At 40.3% G+C, this 21,135-nt stretch overlaps 1 protein-coding gene across 2 annotated transcripts; it reads left to right on the forward strand.

Annotated features, from left to right (window-relative positions):
- Positions 1-3,099: 3,099 nt before the first annotated feature.
- Positions 3,100-13,107, forward strand: LOC124139464 (nucleoporin NUP42-like). 2 transcript variants are annotated; one of them, XM_048395369.1, is made up of 9 exons: positions 3,100-3,294; positions 4,334-4,520; positions 5,084-5,178; positions 6,374-6,450; positions 7,931-8,017; positions 8,897-8,937; positions 10,152-10,174; positions 11,882-12,454; positions 12,488-13,107. In XM_048395369.1, the coding sequence occupies exons 1-9, from the start codon at positions 3,222-3,224 to the stop codon at positions 12,964-12,966; spliced, it is 1,635 nt and encodes a 544-aa protein (XP_048251326.1). In that variant the 5' UTR covers positions 3,100-3,221; the 3' UTR covers positions 12,967-13,107. The 2 variants fall into 2 exon arrangements, with proteins under 2 accessions (XP_048251326.1, XP_046362485.2); XM_046506529.2 differs by having other exon boundaries at positions 11,882-13,107.
- The last annotated feature ends 8,028 nt before the right edge of the window (positions 13,108-21,135 follow it).

The following is a 21,135-nucleotide window of genomic DNA, read 5'->3' on the forward strand; positions in this document are numbered from 1 at the left end:
CTTGCCCTTGGGATACTTTCATCAGTAACACAAACTGATTCAGACTATGGCGGGCTGGTGCCAATCTCATTGAGATCAGACGTTTTACTCTTGATGTGAAGATAGGAGGACATCTCCATTGGTTGTGTCCGGTGAAGCTTGAATGGACTTTGACTGCCCAGTCTAAATGAAGGAGCTTGGGATTTTGAACCAATCAGATGTCATCTTTTTAAAATGATTTGGCTTTATTTCTCTACCGCCTTGATTAGGAAATTTTGGTTTGTACAGATGAAAACACACAACAAATATTCCTTCAATTGTACTTCCTTTTGGGAGTAGATCCCATGACACTCAGAAACTTGTCATTTTTGTGGAGGTGTCCTCAAGTATTCACACACAGAGGTATTGTACCAGAGTAAAGATGTGATTGTAATGAGTTTGGGCTAATGCTAGTTTCTGTCTCTGCATCTAGGCTCACATGAATCATGTAGTTTTCAGTGTAACATAAACATCATCACAAATTCATTAAAATCAGATCTTAGTTCTCCCTACCGCTAATTTTAGCGTTAGCGAGAACTAAGATTTGATTTGAGATGGACATCATCAATGCTTCTGTTGAGATCAAAGTTACTTGGGTCCACGTGTGAAGAACGAGTGACCTCTTGTTATGACCTCAGCAAGAGCTTCACATTCTTGGGCACACAGAGCATCACATCATTTAGCCTGGCCATACCCTCATTGTTAGATGGTGTCAGGCTCACTGAGATAGCTGCACAGAAGGAAAGGGTGGCACTGAAGCATGTGATCTACGTCTAATCAAGGGTTTTAAACACCTTCGATATACTTTTTACAGTCTGATTTGGTTCATTAGATCAATGGGGGCACGGGTGGCCCTGTCATCTAAGGTGCCGCGATATGCTTTGCAGAGTTGCATCCCTTGGGCAAACCAGAAACCTATGATTGTGGGTTCGGATCTGGTTCGCCCCGATTATGTTTCTAGGTTTGTCAGCATCATACCCGTGCTCGTGGGACCTGCATCACTTCAGGCTTTGCTCCCACATTAAACTGACAAGCTGTGGTATAACTGGAATATTGTTAAAAGCAGCATTAAACCCAACTCATTCACTCACTCATTAGATCAAGTTGACAAGGTTTTGTTGTAGGTCCAATCACATTATTATCACTTGACCCACTGAGGGTCCTGTGCACCACGTCCAGCAGATCACACAAGGGCCATAACTCTGTCAAAAATATATTTTTAGGCAGGTCTTCGAACTCCAACATAATCGTCTCCAAATGCTGACTTTGTGGTGAAAGCGAGATTGTGGTGATACAATACCTCCAGAATCCATGTTGAATTCCATGGATTACAGGGGCATCTGTGGCCCAGTCGTCTTAGGCGCCCATCGCTTGCAAAGTTTTGCGTCCCTTGGGCAGGCCAGAAACCTATGATTGTGAGTTTGAATCACAGTTCGATCCGATTTTGTTTCCTGGTTTGTCAGCAGTATAACCGTGCACCTTGGTTTCACCAAAGTGGTAAATGTCTCAGAGCTGCGTCACTTCAGGCTTTCCTTCTTAAACTGACGTTATATAACTGAAATACTGTCGAAAGGTGGCTTTAAACCCAACTCACTCACTCCATGGTTTCAAGGTTCTATCATTACACTGGTGAACAGGTACTTCGTTATAAAGTGTAAAACAAATGCGAGTGTGTGGTGCAATCTGATTGGTTGAAAATGTGATCAAATGTGATTTAAGCCTGGAAATCTGGACTATTCACTGAGCATGGATACATTCCTTTACAAGTATCTCTTTTTCTTTTATCAATTCCAAATTTGAAATAGTCATTTGATCAATATATATGAAAACAACTTCGATTCAGTTGTTTCTTTTTCACATTCTGCTGACCTGATGAGTCTTATTATCATGTGATGTCATCCACTGTGTCATGACGAATGATGTCATGTGTGTCTCACAACTGTGAGAGTTCATGTAAAGAGAGAGAGAGAGAGAGAGAGTGTGTGTGTGTTTCAGATAAAGAAGGTTAGCTTCTGTAGTTGACGATGAGTTTTCAGATGTATCCTTATGTGTTCAGAACAGATGTGACTATACATCTTTCGTGATGAGTCTACTTCTACTGCTATCGTATGGAATGTGTGAAAATGATGAACCAAATTGTATCACTTCAGGTAACTGAACACACTATAGATGTTCAAGGGCCATTATTTGTTTATTTGCTGGTTCACAGATTTGTTCGGACAAAGTCAGATGGAGGGAAAAGTATAAGCGTAGATTTATTATGCAAGAAATCGGAGGCGATAGCATAGCCTAGTGGTATAAGCGTTCACTCGCTACGCTGAAGGCCCCGGATCGATTCCCCCACATGGATACAATGTGTGAATCCAATTTCTGGTGTCCACCGCCATGATATTGCTGGAATACTGATAAAAGCGACGTAAAGACGTACTCACTCACTCACTCACTAAATCGGCTACGACTACTAATCGATTGGTTAGATATGAATGTAAAATTGCGCGCCATTTTCTCGATTTTCTAAAAACGATGACTATAACTAGTGTAAATCATATAAAATATTTGTTTGTTGGTGGAAAAAAAATGGAAGTGTTATGTTGAAGAAAAAAGAAAGAATTCAGTTTGTGTTTAGATGGGGTCGGCGGATCTATGATCCAACAAATAAGAAAATGTCACTTGTCGTGTGGATATATTATTCTAACATACTGCGTATGAGTAAACCATTCAAGCTTCTTCAAAAAGATATCAATATTTTGTATAATTAATTAGATTGAATAACATACTTCACTAGTTCGTGTATGTTTTCACGTCCCTTTTCAATTTTATTTTATCCGGGATAACATTGGAAGTAGAGGATCACAGGGGCCACATCTGCTAATACAAACTCTTCAAATTACAATAGGAAAATTGCATTTTTTGACTTTTGGGAATTCATGAAGTGATCCTTCAGATAAATTCACCACTTACAGATAAACAAAAAACTATCGAAGAATTTTACGTTTTTCCAAGTCATTGCAAGAAAATCAAAAGACATTACAAGCAGAAGGAAAATGTTCTTGGTTCAGCCTTCGCAGTGCTCCCCCGATTCAAGGGCAGATAACTCTAAAAGGACTAATTGATGTGAAACTGAAAGTGTTTCTAAGACATGCACATGTCTATCTAGTATATTTGACATCAGAGAATCCTGAGGTTTCCCTAACTACAGTAAAATGTCTGTCTGCAGATTCTTTTTGGAAGGGCGGTGTAAATACGGCGAAAGATGTCGATTTGAACATCCAAGAGGTTGGTTTTCTATACTTTGTTCGGTTTTCGATCAGTGTTATGATCTGAAAACGAGTTGCTTAGCATGTCACAGCAGTCAGCGTCAATAAACACCAGCTCGTTAGACATGTTCGATCTGCATTTAAACTAATGTAAATATTTTGGGGACGTATTTACAAAATACGCCAATGTTGATATTGAATCTAACTTAGAATCTTAGTCATTATCTGTTCTAAGAAACGTGCACCCTACTACAGGCCCGTTAGAATAGGAATATATATCATATGAGCTATTGTTGGAATGATTGCACGAGAGGTGTCTGTAGGCAGTAAAGGCCCCGTGACACAAAACAACCTCGGCTAATGTTAACCTTAACTGCTTAGGTTAGAATGAAGGTAATCCTAGTCTGAAGTTACGCCTGTTTTACAAAGCAACTGATGTGAAGTCCGTGTGTCAACCTTTGCTCTACGGTTGCAATCATCAGGCTGTATGACATCATTTGCTGACGTCATAAATCAATATGCTGTTAAAAACATGACAGTTTGAGATTTGTTTGCCTATTTATAACACATAATTATATAATAGTTGAACCATTTCAACAATGAAAGGGCAACCGTTTAAAAGGATCTCGAAAAGGCCTAATGTAATATGAAACCAACAGAGTGTGTTGATGAAAGCCGAGTGTCCGATAGCTTACTTACATACCAATCTGTCTATGGTGCTGAATATATTTCTGTTTGTCTTTACCATGTTTGTTTGTACATGTTGTGTGAGAATTGAAATACTGTTCAAACATGTGGACCACCTTTAGAACTTTCCCATGATCATGATGGTGACTGTTGGAATTTATTGTGTGGTTCGTGTGAGTGAGTTAGTTTTTATGTCGCTTTTTTCAATATTTCCGCTATGTCTTGGCGGGAAAACCACAAATGTGCTTCACACATTGTACTCATGTGCCTTTGGCCTGACGAGCAAACACTTTGACTAATAGGCTACTCTACTGCTCCGGTATTATAAAAAATTTATGTTGATGAACTTATACAATGTACATCATTCACAGGGGGACAGAATCAAGGAGTACAACGACAGCTGTTCGGTGGGGGTGGTGGAGGGGGAGGAGGAGGAGGAGGAGGAAGTCGTGTCACCTTCCGAGACAGTTTCGGCTCGAGTCAGAACACAAGCCAGTACAAGTGGACAGCCCAAGACAACAAACAACAAACAGGAAATGTTGCTAGTGCTGAAGTTATGTATGTATATTAAATATTTCCTTTATCTGAATTCTGGGGATAACAAATCCTAAGATTGGACATAGATCATGTAGATGAGATGTTAAACTGCAGGTAAATCTTCAGAGAAACATTAGCTATAAAGAGCAGATTCATTGAGTCTCTAGCTGGGATGCAAATAACACAAGTTCTGCTTGCTTCAGTCAGATTTTTCTTATCATTTTAATGTTATAGATATCCTGAGGGCTAGTAGAATTTTTTTACTTTTCATGGGCTTTTCATGTGTCACCACTATTCAGACAAGTAAAGTTTCATCCTTGTCTCCACATCATACAGATTATGCAGTGTACATATTGATTCGTAATACGTGACACTGAAATCATGATGACTAGTCACTAAACAAGTTTGTGCCAGGTTGAAATTAATGAATGAATTAAGGTGTTATACAGATAATCATAGTTTGACAGTCTTGCAAAGACAAACCATTCTTTTTGTAGATTCCAGATTGATGTTTGAAACTTGCTGCATGTTTCTGCCTTCCAAATATATTCAGGGCAATATCTGTTTTCATTTTGTACTACCAGCACTGCTCTCCAGACTGAGATTGAAGTATGGTTGCAGTCCAAACAATGGCCGTTCTCTTGTATCTCCATTGAGAAGGATCTCCCCTGCCTCCCAGGTAACCATGGTTTCAGTATCATGTAAGACCCATGTATCATAGAGTTTACTTGATCAGACCTGCTCTACAGCCTTCGTAGCACCACGATTATCATAACTCTATATACAAAATATATAGATAACAACTTCTTTATTTTACTTTAATAGCAATGTTTCGGTATAGATCCTTATACCATTGCAAAACTGACATTTCAGTATAGATCTTTAATTACACTGGTATAAGAATCTAAACTGAAACGTCGCCATAACAGTAAAGTTGAAAAGTTGTTATCCATGAATTTTGTCTGCTTTGTCGCCGCAGTATTGCTGCCTGCAGCATAAAACAATATTCACTCAGTGTCATCTCAGAGGCTATAGATTCCTGTAGAACACCAGAAACCTATAGAATGTTCAAAGCAGCATTAAATATTTAAAATATTTTTTTTATTCCATTTTCCATCATATTTTACATTTCAATATCATACATAGAGTGTGCATTGATTTATTGTGACATTATTGGCATGTTTGTAGCATGGACAGATCATATATCATAGTTATACAGAGTCTCTAAGTAATACATGTAGATAAGACCAGAAGGCATGGAAACTTGCATAATTACAATTTGAATATGCAATTCAGTTTGTAATTTCATAATATCGAAGTATTTCTTTTTGAATTACTAAAAAGATTGGTTTGACTTCTATTAAATGTGTACAGCATAGATTTTGTTACCATAATTACTGCATTGAGTGAATTGTTATTCTTCTCTTTAAATCCAAACAGTATGTGTTCATTACTAAAATTAACTCTGCCTCCAGTATAGTTTCCAAGCCAATCTGAAAGTTTCGTCCATATATCAGCAGCATAGTAACAAGTCAGTCAACAAGTTATGGTTTTCATGATAATGAATGGGGGCGGTCGGGTAGCCTAGTGGTTAAAGCGTTCGCTCGTCACGCCAAAGACCCGGGTTCGATTCCCGACATGGGTACAATGTGTGATGCCCAATTCTGGTGTCCCCCGCCGTGATATTGCTGGAATATTGCTAAAAGCGGTGTAAACCATACTCACTCACTCACTCATGATAATGAATGAAAGACTATAATATTTCTACAGATGCCTTGCTGCTGGACAAACGAGGCAGATACTGATTTGTTACTCATTTTGTTTTTGTCTAACCTTTGATCTGTCCTGATTATGTTGTTTCTTTGTGTCTCTAGACTTTGAAGACATCTCACCGGAGGAGCTGAGATTCGAGGCCTATGCAGCCATCAAAGCAGGCAACATCCAACCCTATGTGAGTTGATGGTTGATTGCTAAGTAGTCAGTCTCTATTATGTGGAAAAGAATACAGTAGAGCACAGATATAACGAACACGGATATAGCGAACAAACGGATACAACGAACTGTTAAAAAAATCCCAGATTTATCTCCTATATAATATCATATAAACTTTACGTATATAACGAACTCTCTACAGCGAACTAACGGATACAGCGAATTGATATCTGATCACCGACAAGCCCATCTATCACTTATTAGTGACGTGTATAGCGAACTGAGAAATCTCACTCAGTGTCAAGTGTCACTGACAATTGGCTGTATGCAATCAGCGGCGAATCAATACAATCAGTGGTGATGGATCAACCTTGTTAAATTTGCATTGTGTTAATCTTACCTGTACATCAATCAGGCATGTTATTCTCTATTGTTATACTAATTGCTCTGAGAATATTCTGATCTGAAATATGGTCAGCATGGCAGGCATACTGAAATGTCAGAAAGTATAGCTTTTGCCTAGGGCTGGGACGGGTAACTCGGGTACTTGGGTCGGGTAGGTACTGAGAAGGACCCGGGTACCCACAGGACTACCCGGACCTGTGGTTAGTCATGTGTTATATTGTTTAATGACAAAATGATCAAAAATTATATGGTTACACTATAAGACACTAAAGTTCACATTTCTTTCTGACCATGCACCCATTCCTATTGACTTTTATATGTTTGAATAAAGATAAAACTTCAGTGTATGCATGACCAGATCATTTTATTACGTGTATCTAAATACATTTTGTCCAGGGCTACGGTCAAACTATTCCCATCTATTGAGACCTACAGCGGGTACCCGGGTAGGGTCGGATAATAGGAGGGTGGCTACCTGGGTAGTAAATTTGGACTCGTCCCAACCATACTTTTGCCTAATTCTCCTTGTGTGATCCTGCCTGAAATCTGATGTGCAGTGTGTGGAATATTAGAAGTTGTTTTACACATGTTTGATATTTGACAATGTTCTTCCAGCTGTTGGGTAGCCTAGTGGTTAAAGTGTTGGCTCGTCACGCTGAAGACCCGGGTTTGATTCCTGACATGGGTACAATGTGTGGAGCCCATTTCTGGTGTCCTCCACCCTGATATCGCTGGAATATTGCTATTGGGACCCCTGTAGTTTTACTGCAAACAGGCTTTAGGAAATCTCCTTTCAAAAACCTGACAAGACCTGTTTAAACTTTATATGGAAGATCCCAGCAGTGGAGCTCTAATATCTGCTGCTGAAATTTAGATTGTGGACTAAAACATCGTTCTAAACAGTGAAGCACTTGTTCACCATAAAGGTTTTCATGTTCTACCAACTCCTAAATGCCAACCAAAGATTATTATATTTTTTTCAATTTGAGAAAATAATGATCAAGTGTGCTAGAGAATATTGAGAGACTATTTTTGTTAAATTTCATGCATATGTAATTTGTAATTTTTAGTTATATTATATTGTCTGGTTTCAGGTTGAAAAGGTTCGCCTGTTGTCAGTGGATTACAACAACAAAAAGAATCACCTCAAAAATGCCAACCCAGCCCTCAAACAGAAGCTGGTGAGCACCCCAAATATTACACGGCAACCAAGCTAAAGGATAAGAATTAGGGATAGAACGTTTGTCATGGAATTCTAACCAAACAAACAGAATTTACTAATACCAACTTTCTAAGAAGAAAACAAGAAAAGTTTCGATTTCTCTTTCAGTTTTCGCCTATATTGGTTTCCAGTTTTCTTGTTTTGTTTTTTTCTGTTATGTTTTGTGGGAAATGGTATGCACACTTCACTTGCATAGCTACATGGCTGCTGACTGAGTATGGTTTTACGCCGCTTTTAGCAATATAGCTACATGGGTTTCTATGAACCTTAAGTGAACCTTAAGATGTTTTCTGTGTGGGTTTTTTCAAGTTCAAGATAATATTTCAAGTTATATTATTGGGTCATTTTTAAGCGAATCATTGGTAGATTGGGAGATATTGTGTGTACAGCTGACGAGAAAAGACAAACGCTAATCTTAATCTCTGCATATAAAGCAATGCCTAGCAGAACAGGAATTACAATTTAAATGGTAAATCATCATATCATATGACTAATTTGGTGTCTCACTGTGTCAACATGCACAAACGGCATCGTGTGCTGGAGTTATCAACGCAACCAAGCATGTATATAATGGAGTCTGGACTGGACAATCAAGTGATTGACATGAGCATTGATCTACGCAAATTGAATACAATGACCTGCATCAACCAAGCCAGTGAACCTGACCAACTGATTCCATTTGTCGTCTGTTATGACAAGCATAGTCGCCTTTTACAGCAAACTATGTAGTGCCATGAGCATTAACTTGGTGAATGGAATCTGACGCAGTATCAATGGATTATTATTATTATTATTATTATTATTATTATTATTATTAATGTCTTCTTGTTACCTACAGATGCAGTTTATTGAACAACACCGGAATAAGAAATCACCAGGGTAAGTTCCAAACCTCACAAGAAATCATGTACCAGGTGTATCATGATACACCTACACGACATACTGATGCATAACACGATACTTGAGTCCTGATACTATTTGTATCATGATACACCTACACGACATACTGATGCATATCACGATACGTGAGTCCTGATACTATTTTATCATGGTACACCTACACAACATACTGATGCATATCGCGATACTTGAGTCCTGATACTATTTGTATCATGATACACCTACACGACATACTGATGCATATTGCGATACGTGAGTCCTGATACTATTTGTATCATGATACACCTACACGACATACTGATGCATATCGCGATACTTGAGTCCTGATACTATTTGTATCATGATATGCCTACACGACATACTGATACATATCGCGATACGTGAGTCCTGATACTATTTGTATCATGATACGCCTACACGACATACTGATGCATATCGCGATACGTGAGTCCTGATACTATTTGTATCATGATACGCCTACACGACATACTGATACATATCGCGATACGTGAGTCCTGATACTATTTGTATCATTATACACCTACACGACATACTGATGCATATTGCGATAGTTGAGTTGAGACTCTCAATTTTTGCCATTTTGGGGCGAACTCTCCTTGTCTTGTCCAATGGGGCCCAATTGACGCACGGTCGGTCTCTCGTCCATTATGTGTTTATCTCACATGATTGGTCTATCTAGTGCAAAGCAGATTTAGCATTTTGGTTCGTGTTAGGCCAGAACCCGAGTAGATATCAGACTAGATCATAACCAAACTTTAATAAATTTTACTTTATGAAACTCGATTCAGAATGCAAAACATGAATTGATTCATGGGTAGGCATATCATCCCTTGGGCATGCCAGAAACCTCCGATTGTGGGTTCACATCCTGGTTTGCTCGGATTATGTTTCTAGGTGAGCACCAAACTCATTCTTGTGGGTTTCACCAAAGTGGTAAACGTCTGATGCCTGCATCACTTGGGGATTTCCTCCCACAGTAAGCTGACACGCCATGACTTAACTTGAATATTGGTCAAAGCAGCGTTAAACCTCTCACTCACTCACCCACTATGATAATGATGATGTTGGTAAACTTGATGGTGCATCCATTTGAAATAATTGCAAGACTTTTCACGCAGACAGGTATGAAGTCAGTTTAATGAGATTAACGTAATTGCATTGCATGTTTTCAGGGCGCAAGCATCATCTTTTGGGGGTGAGTATTATTATATATTAATACATAACCATACCATAACCATGAGGATAGACGGGTCCGATGCAATAACTTTCTGATATTTGCATGTGTATTTGAGCAATTTTCAATGCTGATTGGTCAATTGAAGCAATATGATGTCACGTTGCATTGGAGACCCGTGAAGATCCGGGGTAGAATAGGTCTTCAGCAACCCATGCTTGCCGTAAAAGGCGACTATGCTTGTAGTATAAGGCGACTAACGGGATAGGGTGGCCAAGCTCGCTGACTTGGTTGATACATGTCATCGATCCCAATTGCGTGGATCGATGCTCATGATAGCGATCACTGGATTGTCTGGTCCAGACTCGATTATTTACAGACCGCCGTCATATAGCTGGAATATTGCTGAGTGCAGCGTTAAACAACAAACCAACCAATCACGTTGCATTGGTGTTGAGAGCAATGATGTCACAGATTGATAACATTACGTCACCTGAATTCAGTGATGTTTCTCTGTATTGTTTACATTACATGGATTTCTTCATCTTCATCTTTAGATGACATGAGTAATATATAGAATAGCCAAATAGAAAATCTGCAATAGTAGTAACACTGATTTCAAACTATTGTTGAGATGATACACATTAATTTTGAAAGTAAGACACATAATAATGTTTTCAATTAAGTCAAAACAATTTAATCTAACACAATTTTTTCAAACCCAGTTCAAATAAAGAATGGATACAACTCGGAATAAGTATTCAGTTTGAGAAATCTGAGTTAAAAACTCTTTAAGAAGGCATTTGAATGTAGAAACTAGAGTTACGTCAATTTATGCTAGGTTTCTGTATAAGAATATAGGGCCCAGTAACCTAGACTTGGTTGGAGGAACACATTGGAGTTACCTCCCTTGTCAGGATTTACATCAAGCTCCTCACAGCGATAGCCCGTTCGCGTAGCTCTCTATACTATCGCTGCCACCAGTCATAAAACCCCACTGTGATAGGTTGCCACAACCATGCTTGGAGTTGAACTGGCAACCGAATGAAAGTGATGACTGTCGTGACGCCGAATACATTCATCGCTGCTAAATTACTTTCTTTGTTTGTCAATTTGAATTTCTGTTTCATTAAAACTATCGTATTATTTACATAGTAAGAATGTATGGGAGAAGTTTGTTGATTTTCCGTTAGTCTGCAATCTCGAATCAATCTGTTTATTAAAACAACAAAGTAAATTCATCTGGAAAACATGGTCAGTCGTAAACCTTTTCAAAATGAAATATGATGGCATTCCCAAAGACATAACAAAAGTATAAACGCTACTACATTTGGGGTTAGAGGGCAAATTTCAAGATTCTTGTAATTGCCGCAGCGATGTTACCGAGAGTGTAACGAAGGTGTCACGCGCTGGGAAGGAGCTTTCATTTACATGCAAAAAAACAATACTGACATCACTGGTTTTAATGACGCTGGCTCATGATTTTGTACTTTTGTGAAATTCAGGGTCAGCATATCTTTAGATTAAGTTATCAAATATAAAATGTCGAAATATCCAGTGTTATTGGTGTAGAATTTTGCTTTGGATGAAAACAGGATGTTGTAATAAGGAAATCTCAGTTCCTTTCTTTGTGATGCCATGGAAGCTTGAGGCACTCAAGCCTTTTATTCCAGAAAAGAAAAAATGAAATTAAAAAAAGAAATAACAGCAAGTATGCTTCGTTTTCAGGCAACAGTGCCTTTGGTGGAGGAGGAGGTGGAGGGTTTGGGAGTGGGACAGGTGGCATCTTTGGCGCTTCAGCTGGGAAGTCAGGCAGTTCATTTGGGCAGGCAGGCGGCTCCTCTAGTATATTTGGTGGTGGATCATCATCATCTGGCTCAGGAAATTTGTTTGGGAAATCCACAGCTCCCTCCTCGTCCAGTGGAATGTTTGGTCAGAGTAGTGGTGGCTCATCCTCAATATTTGGGTCAGCTCCTGCCACTTCTGCATTTGGTTCCAGTTCCAGTTCCTCATCGTCTGTGTTTGGTGGAGCAACAGGTGCAGGAACTACTTCTACAGGGACGTTTGGGGGGTCAGGGTCGACAGGGGGGTTTGCTGGCAGCACTCAGACTGCGCAAACTGGTGGCTTTGGTGGCAGTGGTGGGACTGGGTTTGGATCTGGTGGAGCTTTTGCTGCAGGCAGAACAGGGGGAGGGTTTGGGAGCAGTGCAACCACTGGTGCATTTGGGAGTTCAGGTGGACCATTTGCAAGTAGCCCAGCTGGCAGTGGTTTTGGTGGTGGGGCTACATCCACCTCAAGTGGTTTTGGTGGTGGGTCTACAGCCACCTCAAGTGGTTTTGGTGGTGGGTCTACAGCCACCTCAAGTGGTTTTGGTGGTGGGTCTACAGCCACCTCAAGTGGTTTTGGTGGTGGGTCTACAGCCACCTCAAGTGGTTTTGGTGGTGGTTCTGCTGGTACTGGTGGTGGCATATTTGGGGGAAGTGGATTTGGCACTCAAACTGGGACATCAAGTTTTGCAGGAACCACTGCAGGTGCATCTGCTTTTGGTTCTACACAGCCTCCAAGTGGGGCATTTGGCTCCCAACCAACACAATCTAGTGCACCACCTAGTGGATTCTTTAGTAGTCAAGGGCAGGCAACTGCATCTGCACCAGCACCTGCACCAACACCAGCAAATAACAAGTTGTATACGCCATTAGCAGACTTGACTGAGGAAGAAAAGGCTCAGTTTTCAGCTCCATCATTTGTCCTGGGCAAAATTCCAACCCGACCACCACCACAAGAACTTGTCAATGGAACTGTGGGACGATAACAACTGTGTATATGGGTCTGTTTCATATCAGCACTCCAGTCTTTGTCCAAGTCTTTGTGTGAATATTTCACTTTGTTATTTGATATATTTTTTTGATCAAATTGTTCATTGTACATGCTGCAGATAAATTCTTTATATTGCTTTAAATATTTTGTTTTTCCTTAAATACATGGAAAAAGGCTGGACCTCTAACTTGATAGTTTCTGGGCAGAAATGTACTCATCAACCTGATTAGAGGTTATGAAACTACATTTGTTCATCTGGGTAGTCGTGGAAGTATAGATGAAGAAAAATGGACTCTTGGCAAGAGTTCACAATTTATATGCAGCCAACTACCATGATATTGATTTATTGGTCTCTTGACTTTGGGGATTCTCGGTTAGAATAGGTCCCAACAATGTGTGTAGGTCTTTACTGTCTTAGCCCTTCATTTGCAAGACATCTGTCCGTGCCCAGTTGGCGGTACACATGCATTGCAAATCCTGCAGGCGACCAAAGTCTGCATGTTGAAATCCATGTTATTTGTGCACCGGATGCCAAAATGTAACTCAGGAATTCCAGCCTGTTTTGACAAGGATGGAAACTGGACTTTCATAGTCAGTTAACGCCCTTGCCTTGGGAAGATGCAGCCTTGAAATAAAATTTGACAATTTGCATCCTGGGCCTCAACTAGGCCTACTTATGTTTTAGTTGCATTTGGGGGGTTGAGTTTGAAAGGCAAAATAGTAGTAGTAGGAGCAGGTAATATTGGACTACTATACCAGAAGAATAATTGTTGACACAGGTGAAATGTTAGTGTAGGAACACATTGGTTTCTTGTAAACCTACATTGCTTTTGACATATGGCTTTGGTTTAATTTGGCTGTACCAGAGAATCTGTGATGTGAATTTAAATTAAACACAACCGTGCGCCGTTGATATGTTTCAGCAGAAATGGCTTTCCGAGATTTACGAAAGTTCACTGTTTGAACCAGAATCATATTTTTCAAAACTACAGAACAGGAATTTTCAGAACATCATTGTTCGTTTTAGACTTGGCCTGAATGATCGAAAATTGAACAAAGGAAAAATTCAGCTGTTGGGTAGAATAGGTCTTCAGCAACCCATGCTTGTCGTAAGAGGCGACTAACCTAACGGGATCGGGTGGTCGGGCTCGCTGACTTGGTTCATGCATGTTATGTTATCCCAATTGCGTGGATCGATTCTCATGTCAATCACTAGATTGTCTGGTCCAGACTCGATCACTTAAAGACCACCGTCATATAGCTGGAATATTGCTGAGTGCAGCGTTAAACAACCAACAAACAAACCTAAGGATATGCCCATTTTTTGTCGAAGAGAGATATCCTTGTATGTTGATTTGCCCTATATGCGAAGTCTAAGGAGCAAGTGCTTACCACAGTGGTCTTTACCTCATATAAAATTGTCTACACAAAAGACCCTCAAACACAACATAAACCAGCTGTGTACAAACATCATGCGTTTGTGTTACGAAATGGCATAATCTAAATAAATGACTAAAGTGTTAATGACAGTTTAAATATAACAAAGAAATCGTGTTCCGTTTCACCTATTTCAAAATGGGACATCCTTTACCATAGTCATAGTGAGGACCAGTGGTTATGTAGTGTCCATCCCTGATGAAGGATGGTGACAACCTTTACCATAGTCATAGTAAGGGCCAGTGGTTATGTAGTGTCAATCCCTGATGAAGGATGGTATCACTAACAGGTCACATGTTAAGACTATTTGTTAATAATCTGCTCCTTCACATCTGACCGGATTTCCTTGTCCGTTATTTACAGTGACAGTGAGCTAACAGTTGGATTACCGGTATTTTTACGGACACTCTAATAATAGCGCCAGAAAAAACGCCGGTTTGTTGACAGGGCGGACAGTTTTGTTATCAGCGGGACCTCTCGGAGCCTTTGTGAACACTGCTTTAAAAAAAAAGGTTGATCGCCAATTGACGCGTCGGGTGCTTGCATTTTTTCACTGAACTATTTTATCGATTGAGAAAATCTCCTAACAGTCTGTTTAAGTACTCTGAGCCAAATTACCATTTAAATGCCATATATGACTTGCACATGGCACTAGTTGGGGACCCGTCAAGATCCGGGTTAGAATAGGTCTTCAGCAACTCATGATTGCCGTAAAAGGCGACTAACGGGGTCGGGTGGTCAGGTTCGGTGACTTGGTTGATGAATGTCATCGTATCCGAATTACGCAGATCGATGCTCATGATGTCAATCGCTGGATTGTCTGGTCCAGACTCGATGATTTTACAGATCGACGTCATATATCTGGAATATTGCAGAGTGCGGCATTAAATAACAAACAAACAAATGAAAACTAGTTGGGTGTGTAGTATTTGTATTTCTACTAAACTAAATGACCATGTACACCCCAAACAACCACTCGGAAAATGGAAGATTTCATACCATTCAGCACTAATTATATAACGAGTTCACAGGGACAAAGTTTTCTTTCACAGTAAATTATTTGTGTGTGATATTTAATCTATTGTGTTTTACAATTAGATCACTGCTGACGCAACCAGTGTTGAAAACGGTACTTCAACGTGCAAACATTCATACTGAACATTTATCATCACCCGAAACCAGGAAGTACTGATTATCTGTTCCTCGTGAATAAATTGTGCAAATATGGAGTCAAAGGGCTCGGATCTCAGTTTTATGTGTCTGGGGGGAGTATTCATGTTAAACTGGGGCATGACACACAAGCACGCACGCACGCACGCACGTTCACACGCGTAGCTATAATGTGCAATGATAATGCGACGCTAAACCCCATTTCACCTCACCATTCATTCATTCATTCATTCTTTCACTCTGGACAGGAAATGCGTAATTTCAACGTAGCTTGCTGGTTATTTGCTAATTCATCACGTACAGGGTTCCAATAATCGGATCAATAAAAGTACACATGAAGCACACGCGGAATGCTTCTTTTACTTTCACGCACGTAGGTTTGATACGATTGTTGGTGTAATGAAGACGTCATTGTTGATTACCTGACGTAATTTAGTCAATCATTGCTGACGTCATTACCTTTGGCAACGTTAGCTTCTCACTGTTCTCTCATCATCGGTCATCCAGTGCGTCGTGATCTATTACCCATAGGGTTGAAATAACCAAGTTGATAATAATCACATGTGCACTAGTGCACAGATCGCTTCACGTGCACCAGAGTATTCTTTACGCCGTCCGAACGGCATTGTTGACGTCATTCGATTTTTATTATAAGGTCGGAAACAATAGCTGAAGATTGTTAACATTTGAGGGGCGCTCAAAAGGATAAGAAATAGCAAGTTACAAAAGACATTATTACACCCGCATATGTGTCATTCTGATTTTACGAAACTCCTTTAAGAATTCATGTATTACCTTCGTTCTCGGTTGGGAAATACAGAAATTCTGACACGCGGTTCGTGAAATCAGTATGACACACGTGTTCGTATAATAATCTCAATCTGTAATCCAAAACTGACCTGCACATGAGGATGAGAGCAAGGGTATATCACTGCAGTGTAATTAAAAAATTAACGTCGCGTCCAAGATTATTGTACTTAAATAGAGACGTGCATGCACGTGTGTGTGTGTGTGTGTGTGTGTGTGTGTGTGTGTGTTTGCGGCTGCTTGTACTAGTCCGTGACCTGTATAATGGGATGTCCTCAGATCTGTGTTTTGCGGTAGTGAGAACTAAGATCTGATTTTAATTAGATTGAACTGATCGTTAATCAAGATGAAGATTACAAACATGAAAAAGTTTGGAAAATATCTGTCAACGCCCAGTTGACGGTACACATGCTTTGCAAATCCTGCATTTGACCGAAATCTGCAGGCCAGTTTAAGAACCGGATGTCGATTTCGTTAAGCGATTTTGAATGGACAATACGTAGACTCGTTAGTCCAGCTAAAACATGACTCCGAAATTCCAGCCCAGTTCGGCAAGTCACTTAACTATCTTGCCTCGGGAAGATGTTCATTACAAAGGTTAAGAAATTGCTAATAGGCTGAAAACAGTCGCGAAACACTGCAAATTTAAGGTCCAAAACACAACTATGATACCCTTTCAAATTCATCACCTTTGAATAAACATTTCTTGTTTGTTTCATTTTAGCCACCATCAAACATTGGTGTATACTTAAGAATTGACCTTCACTTTGTGTGAGTTCATTGGAGTATGAACCTGCATAGAGTGAGGGCCAAACTGTATGAACGTCGGAGCTTGCGACGACGTTCATACAATGTTTGGCCCTCACTCTATGCAGGTTCATACTCAATGAACTCACACAAAGTGAAGGTCAATTCTTATAATTTTTTATCACAATTTCTTTCCTCAAAGGACGTAGGCCAAGATCTAAACACAATTTTATTTAGTACGTGTGACTTCATGTTTACACTGACAGCCAAACAACAACCAGCAATATCGCGGAATAAAATAGATCCCCGAAAAGAGAGGTGACATGAGTGTATGGATGCACAACTTGCTCTTCAGAAACATCTTACGCAACACATGTGTTCATATAATATCCCCATTAGATGAGAAAGGTCTGTAATGAACTACCTCAGTAAGTCAGTCACAATGACAGCGCGTCGTAATACATAAATTACATCAAGTACAAGACGTCAAAATGGCCGACACGATAAACGTGACGGGAGGATTTCCGAAGTTGTTAATGAACCTGTGGCGGTTACATGTGTTAGTCATAATTGATCAACTGACCGATTATTGAAAGGTGATTAAAGATGCGTCAAACAGACACCAAGGTAAATTCGTAGATTGCTGGAGACGGTCACTGTCAGCCTAGATACAGATCGAGTCGATACTGACGATAGTTTGGATGTGCATTTTTTCGTTTGTTCATTAGGATGGGCCGTAACGAGGAAATTTGTGAACAATCATGCAGTCAAGCTCTCTTACGTTTCTCAATGTATACTGAAATGCTGAGACCAGGATAAAAGGTTCTAAATGATCAGATATAATGCTAATGTATGTTTTCGTGCTAGGGAATTCCCAGGGGTTTCCCCAGGAATGTGGAAGTAGTCCGTCAGTGTTTACGTCATTTCAAGAACACGGTCTCGTGAAAAACGTATGAACGTCAAATTGTGTCGTTCATACACTTATGAACGTCAACTTCGCGGTCATGTGACTGACCTCTCGTCCAATGGAAAATCCGTATATCGTGTAAACGTCAAATTAAAAAATTATTTTATTTTGCCCGGCAGTTTAATAAATAATGAACGTCGAGCTTCAGATTATTGTTTGATGAAAACGCTAAAGGGGCATTGCTTTTACATGTACTTGTGATATTTGGACTGACTTCTGAAACCGGATACATTCGAGGTTTGTGAATTAAAACAAAGGGTACGACCGAAAGTATTACAGCTGAGTTGTTTTTAAAGTATCGGACCTAGAATCTAAAAAAACCCACAGGGTTCAGCTGTACGTGCCAAACCAGATGTTGGTAGGCAGCAACTAACATTTTCTCGCTGGACAGTAAAAATTGTGATTTCACGCGAGCACATGGATCATGGTTTAAGCATGTTTTTGGTCCTTTTACTTAATAATTCTGAACTATATCTAATTAATATCATGCACCGAAGGGCTTCTGGACCACAAACATTATAGTATTTACATACGACATTATCTGGCGCGACAGAGACGAGTCGAGAACAAGGTGCTTTGAAGCGTAAAACGGCATTATTACCTAATACCAGCGCAATTATATGTCATATTTAGCTTTATTTGGCTAATTTGGGATGTGTATCAATGTAATACCTTTTTACGATGAATAAATCTAACAAAACAATTCCGCACGAGTTGGGGGCGGTCGGGTAGCCAAGTGGTTAAAGCGTTCTTTCGTCACGCCGAAGACCCGGGTTCGTTTCCAGACATGGATACAACGTGTGAACCCCATTTCTGGTGTCCCCCGTCGTGATATTGCTGGAAAAGTGCTAAAAGCGGTGTTAAACGTCACTCACTCACTGTACGAGTTGATTGCAGTAGGCTGCGTGAACACATTTACTGTCAAGGTTGTTGGAATAATACTGTCTGGGTAGTTATTTATTTGAACAGATTTAAACAGCAGTGATATTGATGAAAACATTAAACGTTTTGATAGTCCATGTACTCATTCACAGTTTTCCAACTACCTTGTTTTGGCCGCAAATAGCTTTATACGTCCTCGTGTGGCTTTAAGCAATAAAAACAATGTCCATTGTACGATTCCGACAATGTTGTATTTGTTTGTTTGTTGTTTAACGCCGCACTCAGCAATATTCCAGCTATATTACGGCGGGAGACTGTATTACACGCCTTTGTATATGAATCACTATCAAATAGTGATGATACCAGGTGTTCGCGACAGGGTGAGCGTATCCTGTCCCGCCGGTGGCACCCGTCGCAAATACATGCAACGGCAAATCAATTGTTCACCTGAAAATTGCATTTGTGTCATCTTTGTCACTGATGCGTCAATTTTGGAAATATCCTCTATCATAGAACTTCTTTGCTGAGGTCTTGAATGTTGTAACCTTGATCAAACAACTTTTGAGCAAGCGTTGTATGACCCTTTTCGTAGAAAGAGCATGTTCGATTGCATGTACCTCACACTGTACTGCAGGGAACAGTAAAGTGCGTCCTGTGGGGAACTGTGGGGAACAGTAAAGTGCGTCCTGTGGGGAACTGTGGGGAACAGTACAGTGCGTCCTGTGGGGAACAGTACAGAGCGTCCTGTGGGGAACTGTGGGGAACAGTACAGTGCGTCCTGTGGGGAACAGTACAGAGCGTCCTGTGGGGAACTGTGGGGAACAGTACAGTGCGACCTGTGGGGAACAGTACAGAGCGTCCTGTGGGGAACTGTGGGGAACAGTACAGTGCGTCCTGTGGGGAACAGTACAGTGCGTCCTGTGGGGAGCAGTACAGTGCGTCCTGTGGGGAACAGTACAGTGCGTCCTGTGGGGAGCTGTGGGGAACAGTACAGTGCGTCCTGTAGAAAGAGCATGCTCGATTGTATGTACCTCATAAGTTGTGAAATGTAGACATAGTCATACAGTCATGTTGATAGTTTTTGTCAATCTTTCTGCATAGATCTAAGTATGAAAATATGCTGAAAAGCACCTTGTTTTCTACTCGTCGCTCTCCCACCAGATGACACCAAAGGGTAAAGTAAGAAATATTGAACATTATATTGAGTGTCGAATGAAAATACTGTAACGATTGTGGTCGGGAAGCCCTTCAGTGCATGGTATAATAAGATTATTCATTTCTTAATCAAGTTAACTTTCACAAGGAAAAATGTCTTCGATAACACACACACACACACACACACCACACTTTTTTTGTCATGCAACTGTCATGATATCAGCAGACCAAATCAGGTGTCACATAGACACCCTAGGGAGTGCAGAGTCTATTGCAAGACAGAAACGTCAGTAACGTGTGTATGATCCACGGACATTGACCACAGCTTCATGAAACTATGAAAGCCTAATTCAGTCATACATCATCATATTTCGTATTTCTGATTCCCACACGTGAAATCAAGAGACTATGAATATGGCGGCTTTTGTGCATGTATTTTCATGTATTGCTATAAAATTCACCTTGGCATTTATTCAATTTCGATCGACATGCATTAGGTAGGACAATATGAGAGTGACCCTGTCGACATTCTTGTATTATATGACATACCAGCACACTATCGTGGTCATTGTGGAGCCATCAAACGGCTGTGTTTGCGAGATACATCCACTGCATAGATGGTGTCAAATGGACCTACTTACGATAATGGAATGGGATTCTAATATCATGGCATAAAATGATATGTTTAGTAACTAATGACTGCCGAGTGGGGCGGTAGCTGTTATAAACTTTGCGCATATAGCCATTATTGTCTGTGCACAATGTGCACAATTTAAGCGACCCGTGAAGATCCGCGTAAGAATGGGTCTTCAGTCACCCATGCTCTTAAGAGGCGACTAACGGGATCGGATGGTCAGACTCGCTGACTTGGTTGATGCCTGTCATCGTATCCCAATTGCGAAGACCGGTGTTCATGATATCAATCACAGGATTGTCTGATCCAGACTCCATTATTTACAGACCACCGACCACATATAGCTGGAATATGAGTGCGGCGTT

The sequence above is a fragment of the Haliotis rufescens genome, unplaced genomic scaffold (assembly GCF_023055435.1).
Source record: "Haliotis rufescens isolate VD_foot unplaced genomic scaffold, xgHalRufe1.0.p SCAF_1, whole genome shotgun sequence".
Taxonomy (NCBI): Eukaryota; Metazoa; Mollusca; class Gastropoda; order Lepetellida; family Haliotidae; genus Haliotis; species Haliotis rufescens.